This window comes from Salvelinus alpinus, chromosome 24, assembly GCF_045679555.1.
Source record: "Salvelinus alpinus chromosome 24, SLU_Salpinus.1, whole genome shotgun sequence".
Lineage (NCBI taxonomy): Eukaryota > Metazoa > Chordata > Actinopteri > Salmoniformes > Salmonidae > Salvelinus > Salvelinus alpinus.
In genome coordinates this window covers 23,485,834-23,510,821 of record NC_092109.1, presented here as the reverse complement: position 1 = coordinate 23,510,821, position 24,988 = coordinate 23,485,834, and the positions used below count along the sequence as shown (strand labels likewise).

General features: G+C 43.9%; 1 protein-coding gene across 5 annotated transcripts; it reads right to left on the bottom strand.

Annotated features, from left to right (window-relative positions):
- Positions 1-5,055: 5,055 nt before the first annotated feature.
- Positions 5,056-24,530, bottom strand: LOC139552359 (hamartin-like). Of its 5 annotated transcripts, none has more exons than XM_071364021.1 (22): positions 24,302-24,530; positions 19,423-19,642; positions 19,164-19,267; positions 18,852-19,004; positions 18,539-18,683; positions 18,230-18,384; positions 18,011-18,084; positions 17,684-17,862; positions 17,242-17,360; positions 16,091-16,256; positions 13,493-13,608; positions 13,287-13,377; positions 13,058-13,147; positions 11,063-11,693; positions 10,417-10,460; positions 9,235-9,401; positions 8,718-8,900; positions 8,509-8,619; positions 8,224-8,346; positions 7,774-7,961; positions 7,450-7,626; positions 5,056-7,304 (listed from the first exon to the last, which is right to left on the bottom strand). In XM_071364021.1, the coding sequence occupies exons 2-22, from the start codon at positions 19,529-19,531 to the stop codon at positions 6,608-6,610; spliced, it is 3,822 nt and encodes a 1,273-aa protein (XP_071220122.1). In that variant the 5' UTR covers positions 19,532-19,642; positions 24,302-24,530; the 3' UTR covers positions 5,056-6,607. The 5 variants fall into 5 exon arrangements, with proteins under 5 accessions (XP_071220122.1, XP_071220121.1, XP_071220118.1 ...); XM_071364020.1 differs by having other exon boundaries at positions 19,423-20,495; positions 24,324-24,530; XM_071364017.1 differs by having other exon boundaries at positions 24,324-24,530.
- Positions 24,531-24,988: the final 458 nt, after the last annotated feature.

Below are 24,988 nucleotides of genomic sequence, written 5' to 3'. Positions count from 1 at the left end.
AAAAGGTAGGGGCGTGGATCAGAAAACCAGTCAGTATCTGGTGTGACCACCATTTGCCTCAAGCAGCGAGACATCTCCTTCTCATAGAGTTGATCAGGCTATTGATTGTGGCCTGTGGAATGTTGTCCCACTCCTCTTCAATGGCTGTACGAAGTTGCTGAATATTGGCAGGAACTGGAACACGCTGTCGTACACGCTGATCCAGAGCATCCCAAACATGCTCAAAGGGTGACATGTCTGGTGAGTATGCAGGCCATGGAAGAACTGGGACATTTTCAGCTTCCAGGAATTGTGTACAGATCCTTACGACATGGGGCCGTGCATTATCATGCTGAAACATGAGGTGATGGCGGCAAATTAATAGCACGACAATGGGCCTCAGGATTTCGTCACGGTATCTCTGTGCATTGAAATTGCCATCGATAAAATGCAATTGTGTTTGTTGTCCGTAGTTTATGCCTGCCCATACCATAACCCCACCGCCACTATGGGGCACTCTGTTCACATCAGCAAACCGCTCAACAACACAACGCCGCACACGTAGTCTGCGGTTGTGAGGCCGGTCGGACCTAATACCAAATACTCTAAAACGACGTTGGAGGCGGCTTATGGTAGAGAAATTAACATTCAATTATCTGGCAAAAGCTCTGGTGGACATTCCTGCAGTCAGCATACCAATTGCACATTCCCTCAAAACTTGAGACATTTGTGGCATTGTGTTGTGTAACAAAACTGCACATTTTAGAGTGGCCTTTAATTGTACCCAGCACAAGGTTCACCTGTGTAGTGTTCATGCTGTTTAATCAGCTTCTTCATATGCCACACCTGTCAGGTGGATGGATTATCTTGGCAAAGTAAAAATGCTCACTAACAGGGATGTAAACAAATATTTGCACAAAATTTGAGAGAAATAAGCTTTTTGTGCGTTTATAAAATGTATATTATTTCAACTCATGAAACATGGGACCAACACTTTACATGTTGCGTTTATATTTTTGTTCAGTGTACTTATTAGTTGGAGATAACTTGAATTAAGGGGTGTACACTCCATTTGATAATACTGCTATCATAAACTAAATCTATTTCAGTGATGCTAATTGCTAAGCTAATGTTACTCACTTGCCCACATAATTGCTTTTTTAATGAAAAGTCAGTATCATTAGGGGAAAAACACATTCTTTCAAAATCTTTTAGCAATCTTCCCATGTCCCTCCCTCCTGCCAAGACTCAGTGTTGTAGAGCACACCAGAATATCAAGCACTGTGTCAGTCATTACACTGGCAGTGTGCTGCGAGAGAATGAAGAGAGCTTCTCGGGTATGAGGGAAGTTTAACAGAGAATGAGGAAAGAGGTGTTTTGAAGTGAGGAAATAAAATAGAAAATCTTTCTACCCACTTAAAAAAACGTCCCAGTTCACAAATAGCAGTTTTAACTCCCCTGATTAGCTCTGACATCTGCAGCCTTTCATCTTTCCCTCCATCTTGTTTTTTAAAATCACATTAACCCAAACGGGCTTCCTTTAATGGCCTCTTTTTTAGGAAAGCTGAAAGAGGAAAGATAATTAAAATAATTAAACCATAGGGATTGGCCTGTGCATGCTCCTCTTCTCTCTCTCTCTCTTTTCTTTTCTTCTCTCCTTTTTTAAGTTTTGAATCTGCTTTGCTTACTGATTCAAGAGAGAGAGAGAGAGAGAGAGAGAGAGAGAGAGAGAGAGAGAGAGAGAGAGAGAGAGAGAGAGAGAGAGAGAGACTCACCACCCTCATTTAATTGCATTAACTCTCCTCTCAGAGGTCCAATTTTTTCATCCAAAAACAGCAACCAATATAGAGTCTGATGTGGAGGTGCATGTCAGCTGTCTAAATGTGATAGTGGGGGAAGGGCACATGTTCTAAACAGACTTTATAGTGCATATTTATTTAGTCTATTTTAGGGTGTTTTGCATAAGGCCTCGTATTAAAAAAAGGAAAAAGTATATTCTTTAATGATTATTTATTCATAGACTTTTAAGCTTTTAATGAGGACAAATGAAGCCGTTTTCCAGTGTCAGTATGTAGTATGCTTACCAAAAATGTTCTTGTTTTGGATTTTTCATCCAGTGTGTGACTATGTGGAATAAACACAAACATTTAAATAGAACTAGGCTTTTGAAAGGGAGACTTAAAATGATCATGATTTTAACTTGATCCTGCATAAATTCCTTATCTTAATATTTCTCCTATAAATTCTTATCAAATTCAAATCATGATACTTAACAGCTGCACGGTATTTTCTGTCTCTAAATTAGATTTCAATTCATGTAGATTATTGCAATAATTTTGAATTAACAAAACTTTGAGTGTGATGTCCAGTGCAATTGACAGAAAGAACAATTTCAAACTCATTATATTAATAGGATAGAATGTTGTCAAGTGCCTATAGACTTTCAAACAAAGTCTTACTTGAGGAAACCCTTCTTCTGGGCAACTTCAAAGAATATTTCCTGGTCATTAAATATGTCATTATGATATTATTAGGAAAAGGAGGACATTAAGTATTGAAAAGTTTAAAACTTTACTGGCCACATGAATGTAACAGATGCTCCTGTTCATTAAAAATGTGGATATTATTCAGGAGATAGTTGCTGTAAAAGAGAGAGATGTGTTCGCCTGTATTTATAGATTGATGGGCTGCATTTACACAAGGCAGCCCATTCTGATATTTTTTTCACTAATTGGTATTTTGACCAATCAGATCAGCTCTGAAAAAGATCTGATATGAAAAAATACCAACTAGTGGAAAAAATATCAGAATTGTGCTTCCCGTGTAAATGCAACTATGTCTGCTTGCAATTTTATACATAAATATTTTCTGTTGCTTAAACTAGCACCCCTGTATTAACTTATTTAGAAAAATCTGTAATGTAGTGTATAATTGAGGTTTGGAAATTAAGGGTGGCAGGTAGCCTAGCGGTTAAGTGCGTTGGGCCAGAAACCGAAAGGTCACTGGTTACAATCCCCGAGCTGACTAGCGGAAAAAAAACTCATTATGTACCCTTCAGCAAGGCACTTAACCCTAATTGCTCTTGAAAGTCATTCTGGATAAGAGTGTCTGCTAAATAACTAAAATGTAACTGTGTAAGAATCAATGTAGCAAAGTAATACTCTGCATTACAGGTGTATTTCTGAAAATTGTTATGAAATAATTTAAACTTTACTATTTTTGTCTCTAAAAAAAATATTATCCACAGGACTTTACTGTTGGCAAGAGATAGACATTCTCCTTAGAGCCCAATTCTAACTTTGCATAGCCTCTGCAACTCTTTTCCTCATTCAGATCATTTTCACAGGGCTTCATTTTAAGTTGGCAAAGAGAGAAAAATCCCTTTGCTGGAAATACTTTAGATTTATATTAAAATGTTCATGGAATCTATGAGAACATTGAGGAGCAATTTCACATTTGCACTGACATCGAATTTCTCAATAAATTTGAAATCACAAATTGCCCTCTGTGCCCAATTATCCTGCATCAATTTCCCTGACCCCGTGGAGGACTGGTGAATTAATCATACCACTTTTTTTTTTTTTACTCACTCATGAAATACATAGGAACATGTTTGATAAACTAATCATACTTGCTGAGTTATACCCACAATGATTCCTTTCCTTTCACAAACTGATATAGAACCAAGTAGTATTAACCCAGGGAACTAAGCATTGTCGACGACACACAATATCTGCATAAAACGGTCACTATTCATTTTATGGCTTTGCCCAATATATTCATACATGGATTAGAAATGTACTACAAAAAACAGTTTTAGGTAATAGGAAGGAGAGGAATTTAGAACTATTTGATGCTTAGGAAATAGTCAGAATGGGCGGACTACACTGAACAAAAATATAAATGCAACAAAATGTTGTTCCCATGTTTCATGAGCTGAAATAAAAGATCCCAGAAATGTTCCATACACACAAAAAGCTTATTTCTCTTACATTTTGTGAACAAATTTGTTTACATCCCTGTTAGTGAACATTTCTACTTTGCCAAGATAATCAATCCACCGGACAGGTGTGGCATAAGAAGAAGCTGATTAAAAAGCATGATCACAGATGCACCTTGTGCTGGGTACAATTAAAGGCCACTCTAAAATGTGCAGTTTCATTACACAACACAATGCCACAGATGTCTCAAGTTGAGGGAATGTGCAATTGGCATGCGGCCTGCAAGAATGTCCACCAGAGCTGTTGCCAGATAATTGAATTTTAATTTCTCTACCATAAGCCACCTCCATCATTTTAGAGAATTTGGCAGTACTTCCAAACGGCCCCACAACCGCAGACCATGTGTACAGCTTCGTGTGTTCGAGCGGTTTGCTGATGTCAAAGTTGTGAACAGAGTGCCCCATGGTGGCGGTAGGGTTATGGTATGGGCAGGCATAAGCTACGCACAAACACAATTGTGTTTTTAATCAATGGCAATTTGAATGCACAAAAATACCGTGATGAGACCCTGACACTTTCTTTTAAAGTGTCAGGATTCCCAGTCATTTGAACTCAATAGATTAGGGCCTAATAAATTGTATTTCAATTGACTGATTTTCTCAAATGAACTATAACCCAGTAAAGAAATATTTGAAAAGTTGCACGTTGCATTTATATTTTTGATCAGTATATTTCAGCAAGGTTGAAGTGTTAGGATTGAGCTAGTTTGATACATGACTATTACATTCTATGCTGTGTCTTTTTGTACCACGAGCCATTTCATATATTTGACGAGTAATAATGCAACAGATAACATAATTGCACATATATATATATATATAGTATTTACACAAATACATTCTGTAGCTCCCACTGACAGTATTTGACCTTAAAAATAATTGTCTATGGACTTGTTCGCTCCAATCTACCAGACTGGCGTACCTGTTGATTGAACCACTGCAGGAAAAGGCTGAGTATTTAGAACAACAGTGCTCTCTAGTGGGGAATGAGACAGAAAATTGTTTAGGGGTCCGTTTGAGCCTTGAAGTCAAGTTGTGTGACTATAGAAAATGAAATGAAAAACATTCAGAGGATCTGTAGTGCAAAACATTGAAGACGATTTTTATTGTTCACAGTTAAACACAAGCAACTGCTTTTAAGAACTTTGTTTTTTTTGCCTTTTTTCAAAATCTCCAGCTCCAAAAGGAATCCCAGTTCAAGCTTTCCATTCAGTCCACGCTTGATTGTACCTTCTATCTTGGGTTTGTTGTAGTTCCTACTACTATACTGTTGGCATTAAAGTGGATTGTTGAACATGCTTTAGATAGCAAGGCAGAGGGAATAACAGCTGAAGTTCAGTGGACAACAGGATTTATGACCATTTAAACACATGGAAGAACCCAAAAGAAAGAGGCAATTCTGACTGTCATAGGTCAGTAGGACCAATAAGAATCAATTGGCAGAGACTTGTTTTTTCTTTTCTTTTCAGACTCACTGTAGCTATGACAAGAGGACACATGCAAACCTTTTATACAGCAATCAGCCCTTTTGAGAGACACCCAGATACCGAACTAGAATAGGAGCACTTGGTGAGGTCAATGAGTCATTTTGAAATGGTTGTATTCAATATCTGGTAAATGTTTGGCACTGTCTTTCTGTTCACTTTCGGTTAGTGAACTCGAACAGAAAATACTGCTTCACACAGGTTGATGTAATGCAAATGATTTGTCAGAACTAACATATCACGTGTGATTTAAAGTCAAGATAAGTGGTTATCATGAGCAACATTAGTTGCAGAAAGTTACAAGTACTTTAAGTATCATATTTGTCACTACTCATAAAAAGGCATTTCTAAATGATTGAAACATGACTTAAACATACACTTGCATGCATGCATACACACTCTCCCTCTTCAACGCATACTAAAGGTCATTTCTGTCAGGAACATAATGAAACCAGCATGGAAAAAAGCAATCCTCCTCCTATATTTTATCTACAATGAAAACAGTCAAACTCCCAGGTTCCTCCCCAAGCATAGCAGAGGAGTTGGAATCACTGACAACAATCTCATACTTGGCACAGCTACTCCCCAAGCCTTGAGGATCACACCACCCCAACCCACCTCCCTCATACAACATCAGTACAGGTGCTCAAGACAATAGCCAACCAAAACCAGGCTTTCATAACCATCCCTTTCTCACACCCTACAAGACTAATGAAAAGGCCCTCTCATACTTTTAGTGTTTTATACTTGTCTAACTTGTTTTGGACCCAATATGGCATATTCTTATAACTTCAAACAACAAATTTGGAAATAGGGTCTCTATTTATATGAAATTGTTTCCTGAAAATATAACTCCCAAATGTCTAAGTATATAAATGTCTAAGTATATAAATGTCTAAGTATAACTGCAATCAGACCAGATATATAATGTGGTCTCTGCTGGTAGATTGTTAAATGACCTTATTTAAACCTTCATTCCCATCTTTAAATCTGGGATTAAATCAATCAGTGGTTCAAATCCTGTTGTCCACTTGAGGGAATGGGATAACACTGAATTTAACAGAGCTTTGTCTTCAACTCTTATGGTTCTACTGCTTGTAGCTCTTGCTCCAGACAACCTCTTCTCTCTCAGTTTGGTGTCTCTTTAACTGTGCTCTTGTTGTGTTTCGTTGTAGTCCATAATCCTAAATTGCTGTTTGGGTTGTGCTGCGCTGGCCGCTTCCCCTCCCCTTGCTCCTCCTATTTTCCTCCTAGGACTCTCCTGCTTGATAGCTCTTTGCCTGGTTTCAGGCGGGTGCTCCTTGGCAGGCACAGTGAGAGGGGCCCCTACTATAGAGGCAGGGACAGTGGCAAGGGTAGGGGCAGGGGTAGGGACAGGGGCAAGGGTAGGGACAGAGACAGGACATGTCAGAGCATTCCCCAGTGGGGGAAATAAGGGCTCCACACACAGCTCAGTCTTCAGGCCCTGTGAAAGGCCGGCCAGGTGGGGGGGCTCCTCGTCACACTGGCTTTCGCTCTTGTTCCGGAACAGCTCCCGCGCCCTCATGCCCAGGAAGCTGTTGGCGCTGGGGTAGGAGCCAACGGTGAGGGGGGCGGCGTCAGGGGGCAGCGGGGTGGCCAGGGGAGCATGGGGACAGAAAAAAGAGGGCTCCACAAGGAGAGGCGGGGGGATGTCCTGGGTGCTGCTGGCGGAGTTGACAGGGGACGCTTTGGGTGGGTTGTTCGCCTTTGGTTGCCCTGGCAATAAAGTGCTGCCGTTGCCCCGTGGGGACTGAGATGGTCTGCTGTCATCAGACCACTCATTGGTCCCCAATGTGACAGGTCCATCTGGTTCCATGATACTGCCATTACCATAGCAACAGAGGAAAACATGGGTGATTACTTTAATATACATTTGGCTTCCAATGGCACAAACACACATTTCTGCATGTGCATTCACAGCAATAAAGTAAGAAAATGTAACTAACAGTTTGACTGCCATCTTACCTAGAGTCTATAGGAGGGCCAGGATCGGTACTGCTGCCCCCTGCTGCTGAGGCTGTGGTAAGGCAGGCATGACCCTCCATCTCTAGCCTGCTATAGAGGTGCAGCAGCTCCGTTTGCAGGAGCTGCGTCGCTCTCCTCTGGGCCTGGTACCTGCTCTCTGACGCCTGCAGCTCACCCCTGCACAGACAGATATGTTCATATCACACGCTTACAGAGACAAGCTGCTATGCTAATACATATATTTGTACAGAAAAACACAATCCAACTGCTTTGATCCAAATAGGTCTGAGGCCTTTTCCACCTTTAAACCCAGAGCGCACATACTTGGCCTGGCCCTTGACATCCTCCAGGAACTTCTTCTGCTCCACGATGAGGTGTTCCTTCTTGGTGAGCTGAGTCTCCAGCTCGCCCACCCTCTGCTGCGCTGCCTCCAGCTTCTGGCCCTGCTGCAGCAGGCTCTGCCTCAGCCTCTCAACCTCCTTCCCCCAGGACGCCTGCACCATCTGGGCCTCCTGCAGGGATAGAGAGATGGTGGTGGCGACTGTAAACTAGTTTGGTATTGTCTGGTATCTGTAGGTTGTTGTTCTTTTCCAAATACATACGTATGGGAACAGGCCTCAGACAACTTTTACTACAATGGAACACAATATGGAAGACGGGTATTCTCTCATGGTGGTTACAGAAAGAGAAATCCATAGCAACTTTTCACTGATTCAGATTCTACACATGCTGTCGAGTCGGTTATTTTTCCCCCCCGTCTGTGGCCCCCCCTACCTTGGTGTTGTCTGAGCCCGTATGCTGCTGCTGCAGTACATCCAGCTTGTGGGCCTCCCCCAGGAGCAGCAGCTGCTTGTTCAAGAAACTCATCTGCTGCTGGGTGCTCTCACTGGTGCTCAGCTGAAGAACACACATAACCAATCAGAAGGGAGACAAACACCCACAAAGCCCTCTGTTTGGTTGATTTATGGAAACAAAAAACAAGCTTCTTAGTCCTTTAATCTATGCACATAAAGCAGCTGACTGATACTTTACAGAGCAGAGCAAGGTGAGGTGCCTCACCTTGATGGTCATCTGGTTGAGAAGGTGCCCTGTGTGACACACCTTGTTGTTGGCTCTCTGTAGGTCTGCCTCCAGGTCAGTCATCTTCTTCTGATACTCATTCAACTGACTCTGGAGAGGACATTCCAGAGCAGAGAGAATTCAACACAGTGCATGGAAGATATGATATACGGTATTCTGTGTGTGTGTAAATGTGGTCATGCGTCTACCTGCAGTTCCTGGTTCTTGGTGTAGTAGTCGTCCCGGCCCTGCTGTAGCTGGCGGACCTGGCTGTGTAGTCTGGTGACCACGGTCTCTCTGTCATCCCACAGCTGTCTGCAGCGCTGCTGCTCCACCTGCAGACTCTCCTTCAGAGTCACCACGTCCACACTCTGCAGGTTCAGCTGGTCCTTCTTCAGGCGGACACACAAAACAGGGAGCCAGGATGACACACCACTCACTGTTTCTGAAGTAATCTACAATGTCATATGATTTAATAAAACATGTCCCCCCCCCCCCCCTCCACCATATGCAACACAGAGGAAAACCTACAATAATCTACTGAACCCTCACATGCATGTGTGAGTGAGTATAACAAAGTCAGCGAGTGAAATGGGTCAAGAGCAGGCTCCTGCTTCTTTGAATGATAACCGCTTTCACAGTTAGGGAGGTTGGAATCTCCAAACAGATTTGAGCTGGTTCTGAGAAGCTACGGGACAAATCCAGGGAAGGGAGGAGCGTTCTTACCATAGCGTTGTTCTGCTCTTCCAGTGCAGTGGCGTTGATGACGCGGCGCAGTAGACGTCGGTTGCGGACGGCGTGCTGCTCCCTCTTGTAGCGCTCGTACAGCAGCTGGCTGTGCAGCAGGAGCAGCTGGCTACGCAACGTGTGCAGCTCGTCCAGCGGAGCAGAGCCTGGGGCAGGGAGGACAGGGTTTATGACCAGGAAAATGGTGTGGTCATAGACAGATAAATCAGGATAGACTGTATTTACACAGAGTGTACCAAACATTAAGAACACCTAATATTGAGTTGCTTGATTGTATTTCTGACCTTATTTCTGATTATTCCTACTCACAGTTCCATCTCTAATGCTATTCTGGGCTAAAATATCTTGAACATTGATTATTCATCATCTTTTATTAATGAATGAAAGCTGTATGACTAGTGCACTCTATGTAGTCAAACTAACAGAGGAAAGAGCGAACTGAGTAGGTGTACATAAAATATACTGGCTCCGGGAGCTTACATAAGCTCTTGGTGGAGTTGGCTTCACAATCACTTATACATTACTTCTATAAGTGGTATAACCAGGGGATCTTATTCAATTCCAATATTTGGCAAGCAGAGGGGGAGTTTTGGCCCAGACAAGGCTGTTATACAGTGCTCAGCAGCTAGAGATGGTTAAGACAGAGCCCCTTGTACCCATCCAGAGAGGATCTGATTCTCATATAGCATCTAGGATCATGTGAACTCTGCTTGTCTTTATTATTGCTATTCTACCTCCAAGGTACTTAATGAGTCCAGGTTTTTTCCAGGATCAAAAAGGGGCTTAGCTGGATGCCGTGTTTTTGGATTATTTTATTTTAAAATTCTCCATGACTGTCCAGATTTTACTTTGGTGATCCATTATCTTTTCTACATACTTTATATCAGGTTTTAGTTGTTTAAGTTTACTGAAGGCGTTTCCATCCCAAAAATGTATAATAATAAAATAAACGTTTCAGAAGCCCACCAAAGGATTTCAATGGCAGAAAAGTGTGAGCATATTGTAAAATGCCCTCTGTTTCTGTATGATGTAGGAAAACTACATTGTCGTCATTGTATGGTAAACACATCATGAAGCCTAAATAAGCTGAAAGCTTTCAGCGTTCCCCTGTTGCACTAGCTAGTCCAGTGTTCCTGCAGTGCTCTGGTGCTGGTTCTTTACCTCCAAAATGTGTCCAGTCAGCTGACTTGCTTGGCAAAGGTAAACTGTAAGAGAAAAAAAACAGGGGCAGCTCAACAGGGGCAGCATTGGGACAGTACATCAGACCCCATATAAAAGACCTGAATGGTAGATCCCGGCCTTCTCGACCCATCTGGGCTTGGAGACACACTTTTGTATGTGTAGGCCCTCTGTCCCAGTGAATTACATCCCTCAAACAGGGCATGGCCTGCCATTCATCTTTGGGGAAGATACTAAAGAGGTGGGGGGGGGAAACGTGCAAAGCCAGATCGTTCTGCACAGAACGCCAACTCTGCTGTTGTATTATTGGCTTAGGAGCGAGGACGGTGTGTGTGCGCATGCAGGAGGGGAGTGGAGTGTGTCAGACAATGCCTGTAGTTCTCCACTGAGCATTTCCTGTGGGCTAGGGCAATGGACTGGAAAGAACCCAGCCCAATTCCACACAGTGAGGTTCACATCACATACACTCAGTCTTCCCCTTGCCTCCAGCACATACAGCACACAGAAACCCATGTTCTTGGACTAGGTACTAAGGCAACCCATTATTAATGGTTTTGATATAGACTGATTGGCATAAAGTTGATCAGACAGTTGTGACCTGATAGATAGTAAAAGCTGGCCCCCTCACCTCTTGAGCACCTTGTCGTGGGTGTCGCTGCCCTGCTGAACAAGGTGATCTAGCACCTCCAGGGGGGAAGCAGACACCATCCCCTCGCCCTCCTCCTCCCTGTCCTCCAGTCCCTCCTGCCGCTGGCACAGCCTCTCCAGGGCAGCTCTGCCCCGGGCTTCCGACGTCCTCCTCCCAACGAAGAGGGATGCAGCCCGGGGCAGAGCCAGGTCAAACAGGGCCTCATAGGGCAGGGAGGGGTTCTTCATTGGGCGGCTTGGCGAGAAAAGGCCACCGAACTTGGCCACCTCGTCCTCCAGGGCAGAGAGGCTCTGGTGGAGATGGTTTTGGATGGGGCTGAAAGGACACACAGGTTCAATAGACCAGGACTGGTCCAGGGCCGAGCCCCTACTACTGTCCCCATCTCCACCAATAGCCCCCTGGGTATTCTCCAGTGCATTGTCTGAGGTCGACAAAGCATTGTGGGGGTCCCGGGGCGGCACGGGGCCGCCCAGTGGGGGGTTGAGCAGGGGCTTCTCCTGGGTACCTGTCAGGGTCTCGGTGGTGCGGTAGAACAGGGAATCAAAGCCCCTCAGGCCGGCCAAGTCCCGCTTGTCCTCCGTGATTTTCAGGAGCTCCTCTGAGATGGCAGCTGGTGAGTTTTTGGAGAAGTAAAACGGGAGACATGAGGCTTGTAGTGGAACAGGTTGAGTCATTGGTGACTATTTCTATGAAATGTACACACAAAAGTATATGGACACCGCTTCAAATGAGTGAATTCGGCTAGTTCAGCCACACCCGTTACTGACAGGTGTATAAAAATCGAGCACACAGGCACGCAATCTCCAGAGACAAACATTGGCAATAGAATGGCCTCACTGAAGAGCTTTGTGAGTTTCAACATGGCACCGTCATAGGATGCCACATTTCCAACAGGTCAGTTCGTCAAATTTCTGCCCTGCTAGAGCTGCCCTGGTCAACTGTAAGTGCTGTTATTGTGAAGTGGAAACAACGGCTCAGCCACGAAGTGGTTGGCCACACAAGCTCACAGAACAGGACCGCCGAGTGCTGAAGCGTGTAAAAATGGTCTGTCCTTGGTTGCAACACACACCGAGTTCCAAGCGGCCTCTGGAAGAAACGTCAGCACAAGAACTGTTTGTTGGGAGCTTTATGAGATGGGTTTCCATGGCCGAGAAGACACACACAAGCCTAAGATAACCATGTGCAATGCAAAGCGTCAGCTGGAGTGGTGTAAAGCTTGGACTCTGGAGCAGTGAAAACGCATTCTCTGGAGTGTTGAATCACGGTTCACCATCTGGCAGTCCGACAGACAAATCTGGGTTTGGCAGATGCCAGGAGAACGCTACCTTCCCCAATGCATAGTACCAACTGTCAAGTTTGGTGGAGGAGGAATAATGGTCTGGGGCTGTTTTTCAGGCCCCTTAGTTCCAGTAAAGAGAAATCTTAAAGCTACAGCACACAATGACATTCTAGAAGATTAGACTATGGAGCAACTTGGTGGCAAAAGTCTGGGGAAGGTTCTTTCCTGTTTCAGTATGACAATTCCCCTGTGCACAAAGCAAGTTCCATACAGAAATGGTTTGTCGAGTTGTGTGGAAGAACTTGACTGGCCTGCACAGAGCCCTGACCTTGGCTGCTTCTACAGGGTGGCCCCATCGAACATGGGGCCACCCATGAATTGGAACGCTGACTGCAAGCCAGGCCTAATATCAGTGCCCGACCTCACGAATGCTCATGGCTGAATGGAAGTAAGTCCCCGCAGCAATGTCCAAACATCTAGTGGAAAGCCTTCCCATAAGAGTGGAGGCTGTTATAGCAGCAAAGGGGGGAGGGCATCTCCATATCAATGCCCATGATTTTGGAATGAGATGGTCGACGAGCAGGTGTCCACATACTTTTGGTAATGTAGTGTATATGGTTCACTCTCATTTAACTGAAATGTTATGTCAACCTCATTTAGACCAGCTCACTCTGATTCTCAATCCTTGTACTCACTCTCTTCCCTCTCTGTCCTCTGCTGAAGCTCATGCTCCTTCATAAAGACTGACAGCGTCATGGAAACGATCTCACCACCACCACCTACATCTAGTATGCAAAAGACAGCCAATAAATATTGTTTTATGTAAAACAGAGAACATGGACTGACAATGTTTAAAAACCAAGGACTTTGTAAAAAGCATACAAATTGTAATATCCATTTTCACATTTTTTCATGATCACAGACCTCTGTTGATGACTTCTCCCCCTTTTTCAGGATCTCTGATTGGTTCCTGCCTCACCAGGCTGTGTTTGGCTGCTTCTACAGGGTGACCATCCTGAAAGTGAACAGTTGTGTTATTCGCAAGTTTAATTTAACAAGGAAGTCCTCCCAAGTTCTCTACACTACAAAAGGCCAGAATGCCCATTGTGGGAATTGATGTCATATTGTACCTTCTGTGGTGGACTGGTGGTGTTGGAGAGCAGGGGGATGATAGGGAAATCAGAGGGGGTGTGGGGTGGGGAGGAGGTGGCAGGAGTGCTGGAGGCAGGCGTGCCTTTGCCACCTGCTGACAGAACCCAGCAATTAGGAGAAAATAACAACCAAAATGTCATGTAGGATTAACACTAGAACTGCTAAAGCAGTCATTTTCACTGCTCATTAATATCTTTTTTTTTTTTTTTTTACACCGTCATTTTTTAAGTTCCCCTCCATCCGTGACTTTTCCTGAATAAGTCTACATACTGTCAGTGTCAGAATATTAATATCACAAAGTTAGAACCAGTTTTCGGAGGGCATGCAATTTTTATTATAATCTTTTTTTTAAATGGAATTCCCCAGGGCAGCTGTCTAGGCCCCTTACTTTTTTCAAACTTAAACTAAATACATACCATTGGCATTGAGTAAAGCCAGTGTGTCTACGTATGTCGATTACTACACTATGCACATCAGCAAGTGAAATCACTGCAACACTTAAGAGCTGCAGTTAGTTTTAGAATGAGTGACAAGGAATAAGTTCAACCTAAATATTAAAAAAACTAAAAGCATCGTATTTGGGACAAATCATTCACTAAACCACAACAATCTTGTAATAAATAATTTGGAAATTGAGCAAGATGAGGTGACTGAACCACTTGGAGTAACCCTGGATTGTGTACTGTCATGGTCAAAACATGTTGATACAACAGTACCTGAGATGGGGAGAAGTCTGTCCATTATCAAGCGCTGCTCTGCCTTTTTAACAGGCTCTAGTTGTGTCACACCTGGAATACTGTTCAGTCGTGTGGTCAGGTGCCACAGAGGGACCTCAGAAAATTACAATTGGCTCAGAACAGGGTAGCACGGCTGGCCCTTAAATATACACGGAAAGCTAACAATACTATGCATTTAAATCTCTCATGGCTCAAAGTGGCGGAGAGATTAACTTCATCACTACTTGTTTTTGTAAGAAGTGCACCGAGGTGTCTGTTTAAACTACTAGCACACAGCTCAGACACCCATGCATACCACCAGAGGTCTCTTCATAATCCCCAAGTCCAGAACAGACTATGGGAGGCACACTGTACTACATAGAGCCATGACTACATGGAACTCTATTCCACATCAGGTAACTGATGCAAGCAGTAGAATCAGATTTTTTTTAAACATAAAAATACACCTTATGGAAAAGCTGGGACTGTGGACACACACACGGATGTTGTATTGTAAATATGTGATCGTGGAGTATTTTATTTTACCTTTATTTAACTAGGCAAGTCAGAGAAGAACAAATTCTTATTTTCAATGACGGGCGAGGAACAGTGGGTTAACTGCGTTGTTCAGGGCAGAACGACAGATTTTTACCTTGTCAGCTCGGGGATTCGATCTTGCAACCTTTCGGTTACTAGTCCAAAGCTCTTACCACTAGGCTACCTGCCACCCTATAGTAGTGGCCTGAGGGAACACATTAAATGTATTGGGTAAAGTGTTATGAAATGTCATAATATTTTAAACTGTTTAACTGCCTTAACGTTGCAGGATCCCAGGAAGAGTAGGTGCTGCCTTGGCAGGAACTAATGGGGATCCTTAATCAATACAAATAGTGTACACAGAAAAGTTGAAGACAGATCGTACGTCATAGTATAAAAGGTGTAAAGACGCATGTTGGGATCATTTTCTACAGCATGTTATATCATACAAATCAATATTGTTTATTCAATCTATATAAATCCCACAACACTTAATCCAGTCAAGGGAACCATTAGTTATCGACCTGATAAAGATGAGCAAAAAATAAATACTACGCTATTTTGTATGCAAAAAAAGGGGGAAATTATATTTTATGCTAACACAACTGCTCAGAGAAATATTTTGTTTGACAGGTAATATTAAAAAAAAAAAGATAAGGGTCAAACTTATTGGCACCCCTGTTTTCAATACACCCTGTGAGGGTAAAGACAGACTTTTTCTAAAATCTTTTATGAGATTGGAGAACACATTGGGAGGGATTAGACCATTGGTCCTGGGGGGGCCCTTGGTCAACAGCATCATGAACTTTACCTTAACAAGTAGGCAAAAACCTGGTTGCCTCTGCCAGGAGGATGACACTTGGCCGCAAGTGAATCTTTCAACAAGACAATCATCCCAAGCACTAATCAAAATCCAAATAAATGGTTAATTGTCCACAAAAAAAATCAACATTTTGCAATGGCCATCTCAGTCTCCAGACTTGAGCCTCATTGTAAACCTGTGGTTTGAATTGAAGAGGGCAGTCCATAAGAACAAATGAAGGATCTGGAAAGATTCTGTATGGAGGAATGGTCTAATATCCCTCCCAAAGTGTTCTCCAATCGAATAAACCATTTATCGCAAGGGGAGGGTGCTAGATTACTGAAAGCAGGAGAGGCAATCATTGACCCATATCCTTTTTATTATTACTTGTTAAACAATTTTTTTAAAAGCATACAAAATAGCTCAGTATTTGTATTATTTATTGTAGTATTTTTTGTCCTCTTCATCAAGGGTACAAATAATGATGGACCTGACTATGTTGTAATATGATCCCTTGTCACCTGATGTGCTGTGGACGCGGTGGCCTGGGAGGTGAGAGGCACTATGGGAGAGCTCTTGGTTGGGTGACATGCCCCTAGAGGAAGGGGGAGTGGCCATGCCACACAGGGAGGAGGGACTCCAAAGTTCCTTTACCCCACAGGTGGAGTCGAGTTCACAGCTAGAGTTCTATAGGAAGACATTCAATGTTACAGGTTAAGTGATAATTACACATAATTATGCTTAAATGTTTGATAATGACAGATGTAGTATACTATAAAATTGTATCTGGAAATTAGGCTAGTGTTTTCCAGGATCTCAGTTTCCTACCAACGAATCCTCAGACAGACCCAGAGGGCTGAACACCAGAACCCCCTGCGTGGGTGGCTCACAAAGAGAGGGACAGACAGTGTCGCCAGGGCAACCAGCCCCTGTGACAGACCACAGTAGTGGCAGGGCGGGGGCGTGAGGGAATGTTTTCTGCTTTCTAAGGCCTGACACCACCGCCTGCGCCGATGATTCGCGCCACTCTCCCGGGTGGCGCAGTGGTCTAGGGCACTGCATCGCAGTGCTAGCTGCGCCACCAGAGTCTCTGGGTTCGCGCCCAGGCTGGGTTCGCGCCCAGGCTCTGTCGCAGCCGGCCGCAACCGGGAGATCCGTGGGGCGACGCACAATTGGCATAGCGTCGTCCGGGTTAGGGAGGGTTTGGCCGGTAGGGAGGGTTTGGCCGGTAGGGATATCCTTGTCTCAATATGTAAAAATGTATGCACTCTACTGTAAGTCGCTCTGGATAAGAGCGTCTGCTAAATGACAAAAAAATGTAAAAAAATGATTCAAAGCCCCCCCCCCCCCCCCCCGCTCTCACTCTGAAGCACTCGCTCCCACCACTCTCTGAAATAAAGGGGGCGATTCATCGGACAGCAGGGGGGGAGGTGCAGTGGGATCAGGGACAATTGACTAACCAGCGTCTGACACAGCCAATATATCAAGTGTAAACAAACTCTGCAAAACAAGAAGAAGTGAATAGAGAAGCAGCAGATAGCAGTGGCTGCCCACTCAGGCTGACACTCTCCAACCAACCCTGTTTCCATCTAGGGACTAATCTGGACACAATTACTATAGGTCAGTGCAGTGAAATGTTGGGCAACAGAAATGCTGTGTGACTATATGTTACCTGACTTCTGGACGTCTGGGGGCTGCGATACAAGGACTGTGTCCCTGGGAGAGGGGCCAGGGACAGGGGAGGTGCCAGTGGCTGGTGGGGGGTAGAGAAAGGGGTTGAAGAGGAGCTTCCTGTGGGGAGGAGAGGAAAATAATCAAATCAGTCTGACTCACTGACTCCCATATCCATGTGTTAAATCTTCCATTCATTCACCATTGTTATCAACAACACCATCACCTCATGACAAGTCATAATTACAAACCAACTAATGCGTCTGGCAGCCAAACAACATTAGACACATTTCAGATGATTGATAGTCTGAGAATTCACGTGACTCAGTGAAAAAAAAAGACACAACACATTTTAGACATGAACAATGAACAGTGAGAACACCAAGCAAACTTATGACATTCCTATCCACCAATGGGAGGTGAGGGAGGGGGTGTGTTCTCACCATAGCTGTTGAGGAAGTCTGTGTAGGGGCTGGAGACGGACTCTTGTGGGCGAAGCTCCGGGTGGGGGTAGAAGTTCCCGGGCATGGTCGCATAGCCCTCCTCACACGACGCCTCCTTGGGGTCCAGAGACACTTTGGCACACTCTATAACGATGTCATGAATCTCAAACTTCTTCCACCTGCAGAGGTCCAGCACGGTCAATCACATTGAGGAAAACTATGTAATAATATTAATCTCTAATTTGTCAGCAGATAAGCGCTTTTTTTGGTTGACAGAATATGGTGCATAAACAAGTGAGTGAAGCTGGAGAGCTGTGATTGACTGACCTGGTGGGATCAAGCTCATGGTCTTTAGTTCCAGTCACTAGTTCTGGATGTATACGGACATGTTCCAGCATTGGCTGCAAAAAAATACATCGAAACATTTTGGGGAAAGCACAAAGGATTAGATCAATTTCTATGGGTAGAACATCTTCCTGAAGCCAAAATTAACAGAATAAAAAAACTAAATTAAAGATTGCTCAAATGCAAAATCTCAAGTCTCACCTTCACCACTTCCTCAAAGGTGTCCACGTTCTCCTTCATGTTGTAGTGGGAGCGCAGGTAGGACACAAAGTTGCAGGGGTACATGCCGTAGAGACGGTGGAAAAGCGAGTAGATACTGGCGTGTAGGTGGATGAGGTACACCTCGGAGATGTGCCCTGGGGGAAGCAAGAGTAACATGATGTCAGGTCAGAGGCAGTGTGAACAAAAACAGTCCATCTAAAACCATGCATGGCTCTCAACCATTTCCAATATTTTTATTGTCTTCTATCTTAATAAAATAGCTCTTCGGAGTCTTTTCTCAGGGATTACCTGGGTTCTTCAGGTTCCAGGAAGCCAGGCGACCAAAGATGTCAAAGAACTCATACAGGTGTTGTTTGCCAGCCTGGGGGATCATGGGGAGCAGAGTGATCAACACCAGGACTCCAGTTATGAGGACCACCACGTCTAAATCCGTCTGTACACAACAGGAAGAAAAACATTCAACATTAGCATACATATGAAAGATGTCCAGGACACTTGATTTAATAAGCTTGTCCTTCAAGTATTTTTTTATATATTTTATTTTACAAAAGCCGTCTATATAGGAGACCTCTGTGGCTAATGGCCCATCTTTCCCTCTTACCTTGAGGCATTTAAGCAGTGAGAGAAGCAGCGGGTAGCGGGCGATCTTGTGGATCCAGGAAGGCTGCTTGCGGACCACGTGGCCTAGCAGGGTGAGGGTAGGCAGCCGGCAGGCCTGTTTGGTCATACACTCGTTCATCTTGTCCAGTAGGTGCTATGGTGGGTAAATGAAAAACATTGAGCTATAAGACAATCATATGCATTGTGAAACAATGAATACATGAGTTTAAGTTATTGAATTAACATCTGATCAAAAAAATGGGGTTACAGTCTTTGGCAATATAAGGTGATGGTGGGGTTCGGCAGATCTCACCTTATCATGTGGCTCTCTGACAGAGGAGAGAATATGAATGGCCTGGGCCGAATTAGTCTCCAGGAAGTAGTCCACCAGTCCATTCAGCAGCATGGCCCCTCGCTCTGCACAGAGAGGAGGAAATATTTAACGTAGTCCCAACATCCACATTATGGCTGCATAATTGAAATGACCAGAGCCCTCTAATACAATCAGAGTACAGGATAAAAGGCTGACTGTCCAAGTCCAAAAACAACTTATTAAAAAGCCAAGTTATCACCAGTGCTGAGATTCTCATTGATAAGGCCTTTAATCTCCTCCAGTTGGTGGATGTCAGAGGACCCCAGGAGAGGGAGGAGGTCCCCTACATTGGGCTGCTCTCTCGCCATGGTGACAGTGGTGGAGGGGGAGGGGGGGTCCCAGTCGTGTCTCTCACAGTGTCCTGCTGCCCTGCCTGGAGGGCTCCCTGAGCCTCCGGCCAATACAGTCTCCAGGCACCACTACAGGACAGAGCAAGCAACAGGACAGGGTCAAACCTGACTCAACACAAGTCAGAGAACTTCAGTGATATGTAGGTTATTAGATACAACTTCACACCGCCGGGATTCTAGAAAAGCATCAATTGTATTAACATATGAATATGACCCTCGTAAAGCCTAATCTAAAAAAAAAAAGTCATACAGAGCACAGACAAAATGAAGGAAAATAGCAATGTTATTAATGGCACTTAGCCTACTGTAGCTAGATACATATTGGTATTATTAGGTTTGTTACAATGTATCTCCTAATTGCTAAGGGTATAAATAAGGCCACCGATAGGTACACAGTGTGATTTTAATATAGCCATGAGAAATCTAGCACAATAGTTTCAAAGCAGTGAAACACTGACAAATTCAAATAAATTTATCGGACCACACTTGGCCCAATGGAACAGACAAAAACACAATCTTAGTTATCTCTGTGCCCACAACTTAAACAACCATGCTTAATACAAGAGTCAGAGAAAATAATCTCCTCTCCAGCTAACAGTGGTTTGACATAATATTCTGAGTGTTCACATAATATCTCTCCATCTCAGTGACTCAAACTTTCAAAGGAAAAGAGGCCAAAGGAGGCATCCAAATCTCCAGCTGACAAGTGGGCATAAATAATTATGATAGGCAGGTCAATATCACCCGGATGTCAATCACCCATGGTCCCTGGTGGGTAGAAGCGTTGGGCCAGTAACCTAAAGGTTGCAAGATCGAATCCCCGAGCTGACACCACACAGCCACCGCACCTCTGATTCAGAGAGGTTGGGTTAATGCGGAAGACACATTTCAGTTGTACAAATGACTAGGTATCCTCTTCTTCCTATATGTGGGAGAAAAACAGCAAGCATGTTATTGTTTTCTTAACTCCTACTCCCATTCCAATGACAGCATTACCTTAGAGGAGGAAGGCTATAGGCCTAACCTATTTCTGACACTCCATCTTGAAACTAGGCTACTCCCATTTTGATCTTTATGGTGTCAGTGTGTGGCCCTGCTGAGAAGGCAGGCACAACTGTTAGCCTATAGACTACTCTGTTACTGAGGTTCTCCCCCACTAGTCTCCCAAGGTATCAATTAGCTCCTTGGTCTTAGCATTGGTCTAGGGTTTTAATATTTTTTTTGTTTTACTTTATTTAACTAGGCAAGTCAATTAAGAACAAATTATTTTTCATGTTGGCCTACACCGGCCAACGCAGGGCCAATTGTGCACCGCCCTATGGGACTCCCAATCATGGCCGGTTGTGATACAGCCCGGATTCGAACCAGGGTGTCTGTAGTGACGCCTCTAGCACTGAGATGCAGTGCCTTAGACCGCTGCGTCACTCGGGAGCCTAACGGGTGTGTTGAATTAGGGTGTTTTCAAACTTGCAGGGCCAGAGCCACAGTCAGTGGCACAACCAGGAACAACCCTCAGAGTGACCTCAAGCAGCAGCAGCTCTGGAGAACACAAAGAGCCTTTATGCATCCCCATGCACTTCCATGTAAACACTGGAAATTACATTTGGCTGTGTGCAAGCCGTTAAGCGCCACCCTCATTCTCTCACAAATCATTTCACAAACAAAATCCATTTGAAGCCTGAGGCTAGATCTATGGACTCAACTGGACTAGGATTTTATAATAATTCTGTCATTGTTCCCTAGTCCTCAACACAATCTGCAACAATGGACCTGATTTTTTAATTTCACCTTTATTTAACCAGGTAGGCCAGTTGAGAACAAGTTCTCATCTACAACTGCGACCCGACCAAGATAAAGCAAAGCAGTGCGACAAAAACAACAGAGTTAGGCATGGAATAAACAAACGTACAGTCAATAACACAATAGAAACATCTGTATACAGTGTGTGCAAATGAAGTAAGGAGGTAAAGCAATAAATAGGCCATAGTGGCAAAGTAATTACAATTTACACTGGAGTGATATGTGCAGATGAGGATGTGCAAGTAGAAATACTGGTGTGCAAAAGAGCAGAAACTAAAACAAATATGGGGATGAGGTAGGTAGTTGGTTGGATGGGCTATTTACAGATGGGCTGTGTACAGCTGCAGCGATCGGCAAGCTGCTCTGACAGCTGACGCTTAAAGTTAGTGAGGGAGATATGTCTCCAACTTCAGTGATTTTTGCAGTTCGTTCCAGTCATTGGCAGCAGAGAACTGGAAGGAAAGGCGGCCAAAGGATGTGTTGGCTTTGGGGATGACCAGTGCAATATACCTGCTGGAGCTCCTGCTACGGGTAGGTGTTGCTATGGTGACCAGTGAGCTGAGATAAGGCGGCGCTTTACCTAGCAAAGACTTAAAGATGATCTGGAGCCAGTGGGTTTGGCGACAAATATGTAGTGAGGACCAGCCAACGAGAGCATACAGGTCGCAATGGTGGGTAGTATATGGGGCTTTGGTGACAAAACGGATGACACTGTGATAGACTGCATCCAATTTGCTGAGTAGTGTTGGAGGCTATTTTGTAAATGACGTCACTGAAGTCAAGGATCGGTAGGATAGTCAGTATTACGAGGGTGTGTTTGGCAGCATGAGTGAAGGAAGCTTTGTTGCGAAATAGGAAGACGATTCTATATTTAATTTTGGATTGGACATAAGTCGGGAAGTCTAGCCAGACACCTAGGTATTTGTAGTTGTCCACATATTCTAAGTCAGAACCATCCAGAGTAGTGATGCTAGTCGGGCGGGTGCAGGCAGCGATCGGTTGAAGAGCATGCATTTCGTTTTACTAGCATTTAAGAGCAGTTGGAGGCCACGGAAGGAGTGTTGTATGGCATTGTAGCTTGTTTGGAGGTTTGTTAACACAGTGTCCAAAGAAGGGCCAAATGTATACAGAATGGTGTCTTCTGCGTAGAGGTGGATCAAGGAATCACCCGCAGCAACAGCAACATCATTGATATATACAGAGAAAAGAGTCAGCCTGAGAATTGAACCTTGTGGCACCCCCAGAGACTGCCAGAGGTCCGGACAACAGGCCCTCCGATTTGACACACTGAACTCTATCAGAGAAGTAGTTAGTGAACCAGGCAAGGCAGTCAGAGAAACCACGGTTGTTGAGTCTGCCGATAAGAATACGGTGATTGACCGAGTCGAAAGCCCTGGCCAGGTCGATGAAGACGGCTGCACAGTACTATCTTTTATCGATGGCAGTTATGATATCGTTTAGGACCTTGAGGGTGGCTGAGGTGCACCCGTGACCAGCTCGGAAACCGGATTTGCATAGCGGAGAAGGTACGGTGGGATTCGAAATGGTCAGTGATCTGTTTGTTCACTTGGCTTTCAAAGGCTTTAGAAAGGCAGGGTAGGATAGATACAGGTCTGTAACAGTTTGGGTCGAGTGTCTCCCCCTTTGAAGGGGATGACCGCCGCTTTCCAATCATTAGGAATCTCAGACGATACGAAAGAGAGGATGAACAGACTAGTAATAGGGGTTGCAACAATGGCAGCGGATAATTTTCCAGATTGTTTAGCCCAGCTAATTTGTACAGGTCCAGGTTTTGCAGCTTTCTTAGAACATCAGCTGTCTGGATTTGGGTGAAGGAGAAGCAGGGGGGGTTTGGGCCAGTTGATGCAGGGGTGGACTTTAGTGTCCCAAAACTTTTTGCAATTAGTGCTGCAGGATGTTTGAAAAAGATAGCCTTTGCTTTCCTAACTGACTGTGTATATTGGTTCCTGACTTCCCTGAAAAGTAGCATATCGCAGGGACTATACGATGCTAGTGCTCAGGAGGGAGGATAATGAGTTAGTCTATTGCACTAAATAGCCAACTGCAAAGGGACACCCTATCTAGCCTAGTAATGCAACTTGTATCATAATTTAGAGTAGTACAGTAGCTAGGTACCAAATACAAGATAATGTTATGTTATTCCTTTTTATTTACGGTTGCATGTGATGAATTACCTATGGCCATCTAGTTATACAACAGAATATGCCTACAAGTAGGAATGTACTGTACCTGTAATATCAAATACAACGAGATATAACGTTAGCTAGGTAAATTAGTACCTATGACGCCTACGCCTCAAGCTTTGCTCAAAATGTGATACAGAAAGCAGCTGCAAGATTGCAAGAAGTTGCAGCTGAATACAACAAATATAGCTAGCTAGCGAACGTTACATCATTCACCTGTAACTGACCATGTAAAAATCACTATGCAGTCAAACGCAAACTAGCCAAGAATTCTCAACTACAGTATCGAGGAGTTGAGAATTATTGGCTAAACGCTAGCTAGATGTGTCGCCAGCATGCAGACTACTGTAGCTAGCTAACGTTATCTGGAACGACCACTTACTGTCGTAAACAACTCAGGAGGAACAATGGGCAGGGCTCGGTTTGTTGTATCCGAGTATTTTACATTAGTTAATCTTGGCAAGCTGAAAACTATTTCAACAGATGCATGGTCATGAAAGTAGCTAGCTAGCTATGACTCAAACCATTATTGTCAGCGTCTACAGAAATAGAATTAACGTTAGCTGACAGTCCAAACAAACAAGTCATTATAAACAGCTACGGCGAAGGGAAACAAAACATGCATTTGACAGTCATGAAAGAGCATCAGAAACACATAATAATGCCCACGCCTTATATTAATGACATTTTAACATCTGAAATTCACCATTATATATTTAAGTACCTTAATACATGGACCTGTTTACCTGTCAGAGTCGCTGCACTCCACAGGGCGCCGCCATCTTGAACACCTCACAGCCCCTTCCTCTGCAAGCAGCCTCCGCTGACTCGCACGCAAAGTAATCCCTGAGACATTCAAACTCTGCAGTTGCACACTGCCTAGTCTATTTATCTAAATAACGCTACAGCTACGCTTATTCAAATTTTTCCATTCTGCTGTAATCATATTTTAGTGCACCAAACTACTAATTTCCTCACTCTACGAGAAATTAAGCATTGTTTTTCTCAGGTGGAGGGATGAGTTTATATGTAATGCGTTTTCGCGTGACTCAGGTAGTGAGCGCATGCGCTCAACAGAATGGACGCATTAGGAGTTATCTGTAGCACTATATTGAATAACTCCAATATCATATCCCATTCTCACCTCACAAATTGAAATATGCAACACAGAAATATTTTCAAAATGTTAGCTGATGGTGTTATTAGCCTACTTAGGCATATTTATACAGATCAGATTTATACAGATTACCCAACATAAACCAAGCATTCCACTCAAAGCAGTTGAACTACATTTTGGGGCCCATCAATATGATTTCCTTGACTACCGTTACTACAGATATGATTAAGAAAGATTTGTGAACATCAATCTAATTCAGGAGTTCCCAACCTATTTCACACAGGGTCCCCTATT

Coding starts and splice junctions, on each gene's coding strand:
- LOC139552359 (XM_071364021.1), bottom strand. CDS start 19,531: ATGGCGAGAGAGCAGCCCAATGTAGGGGACCTCCTCCCTCTCCTGGGG. Junction 13,609..16,090: donor CCGCGTCCACAGCACATCAG/GTGACAAGGGAT, acceptor GGGTTCTGTCAG/CAGGTGGCAAAGGCACGCCT. Junction 8,620..8,717: donor CCAAGAACCAGGAACTGCAG/GTAGACGCATGA, acceptor TGTCCTCTCCAG/AGTCAGTTGAATGAGTATCA.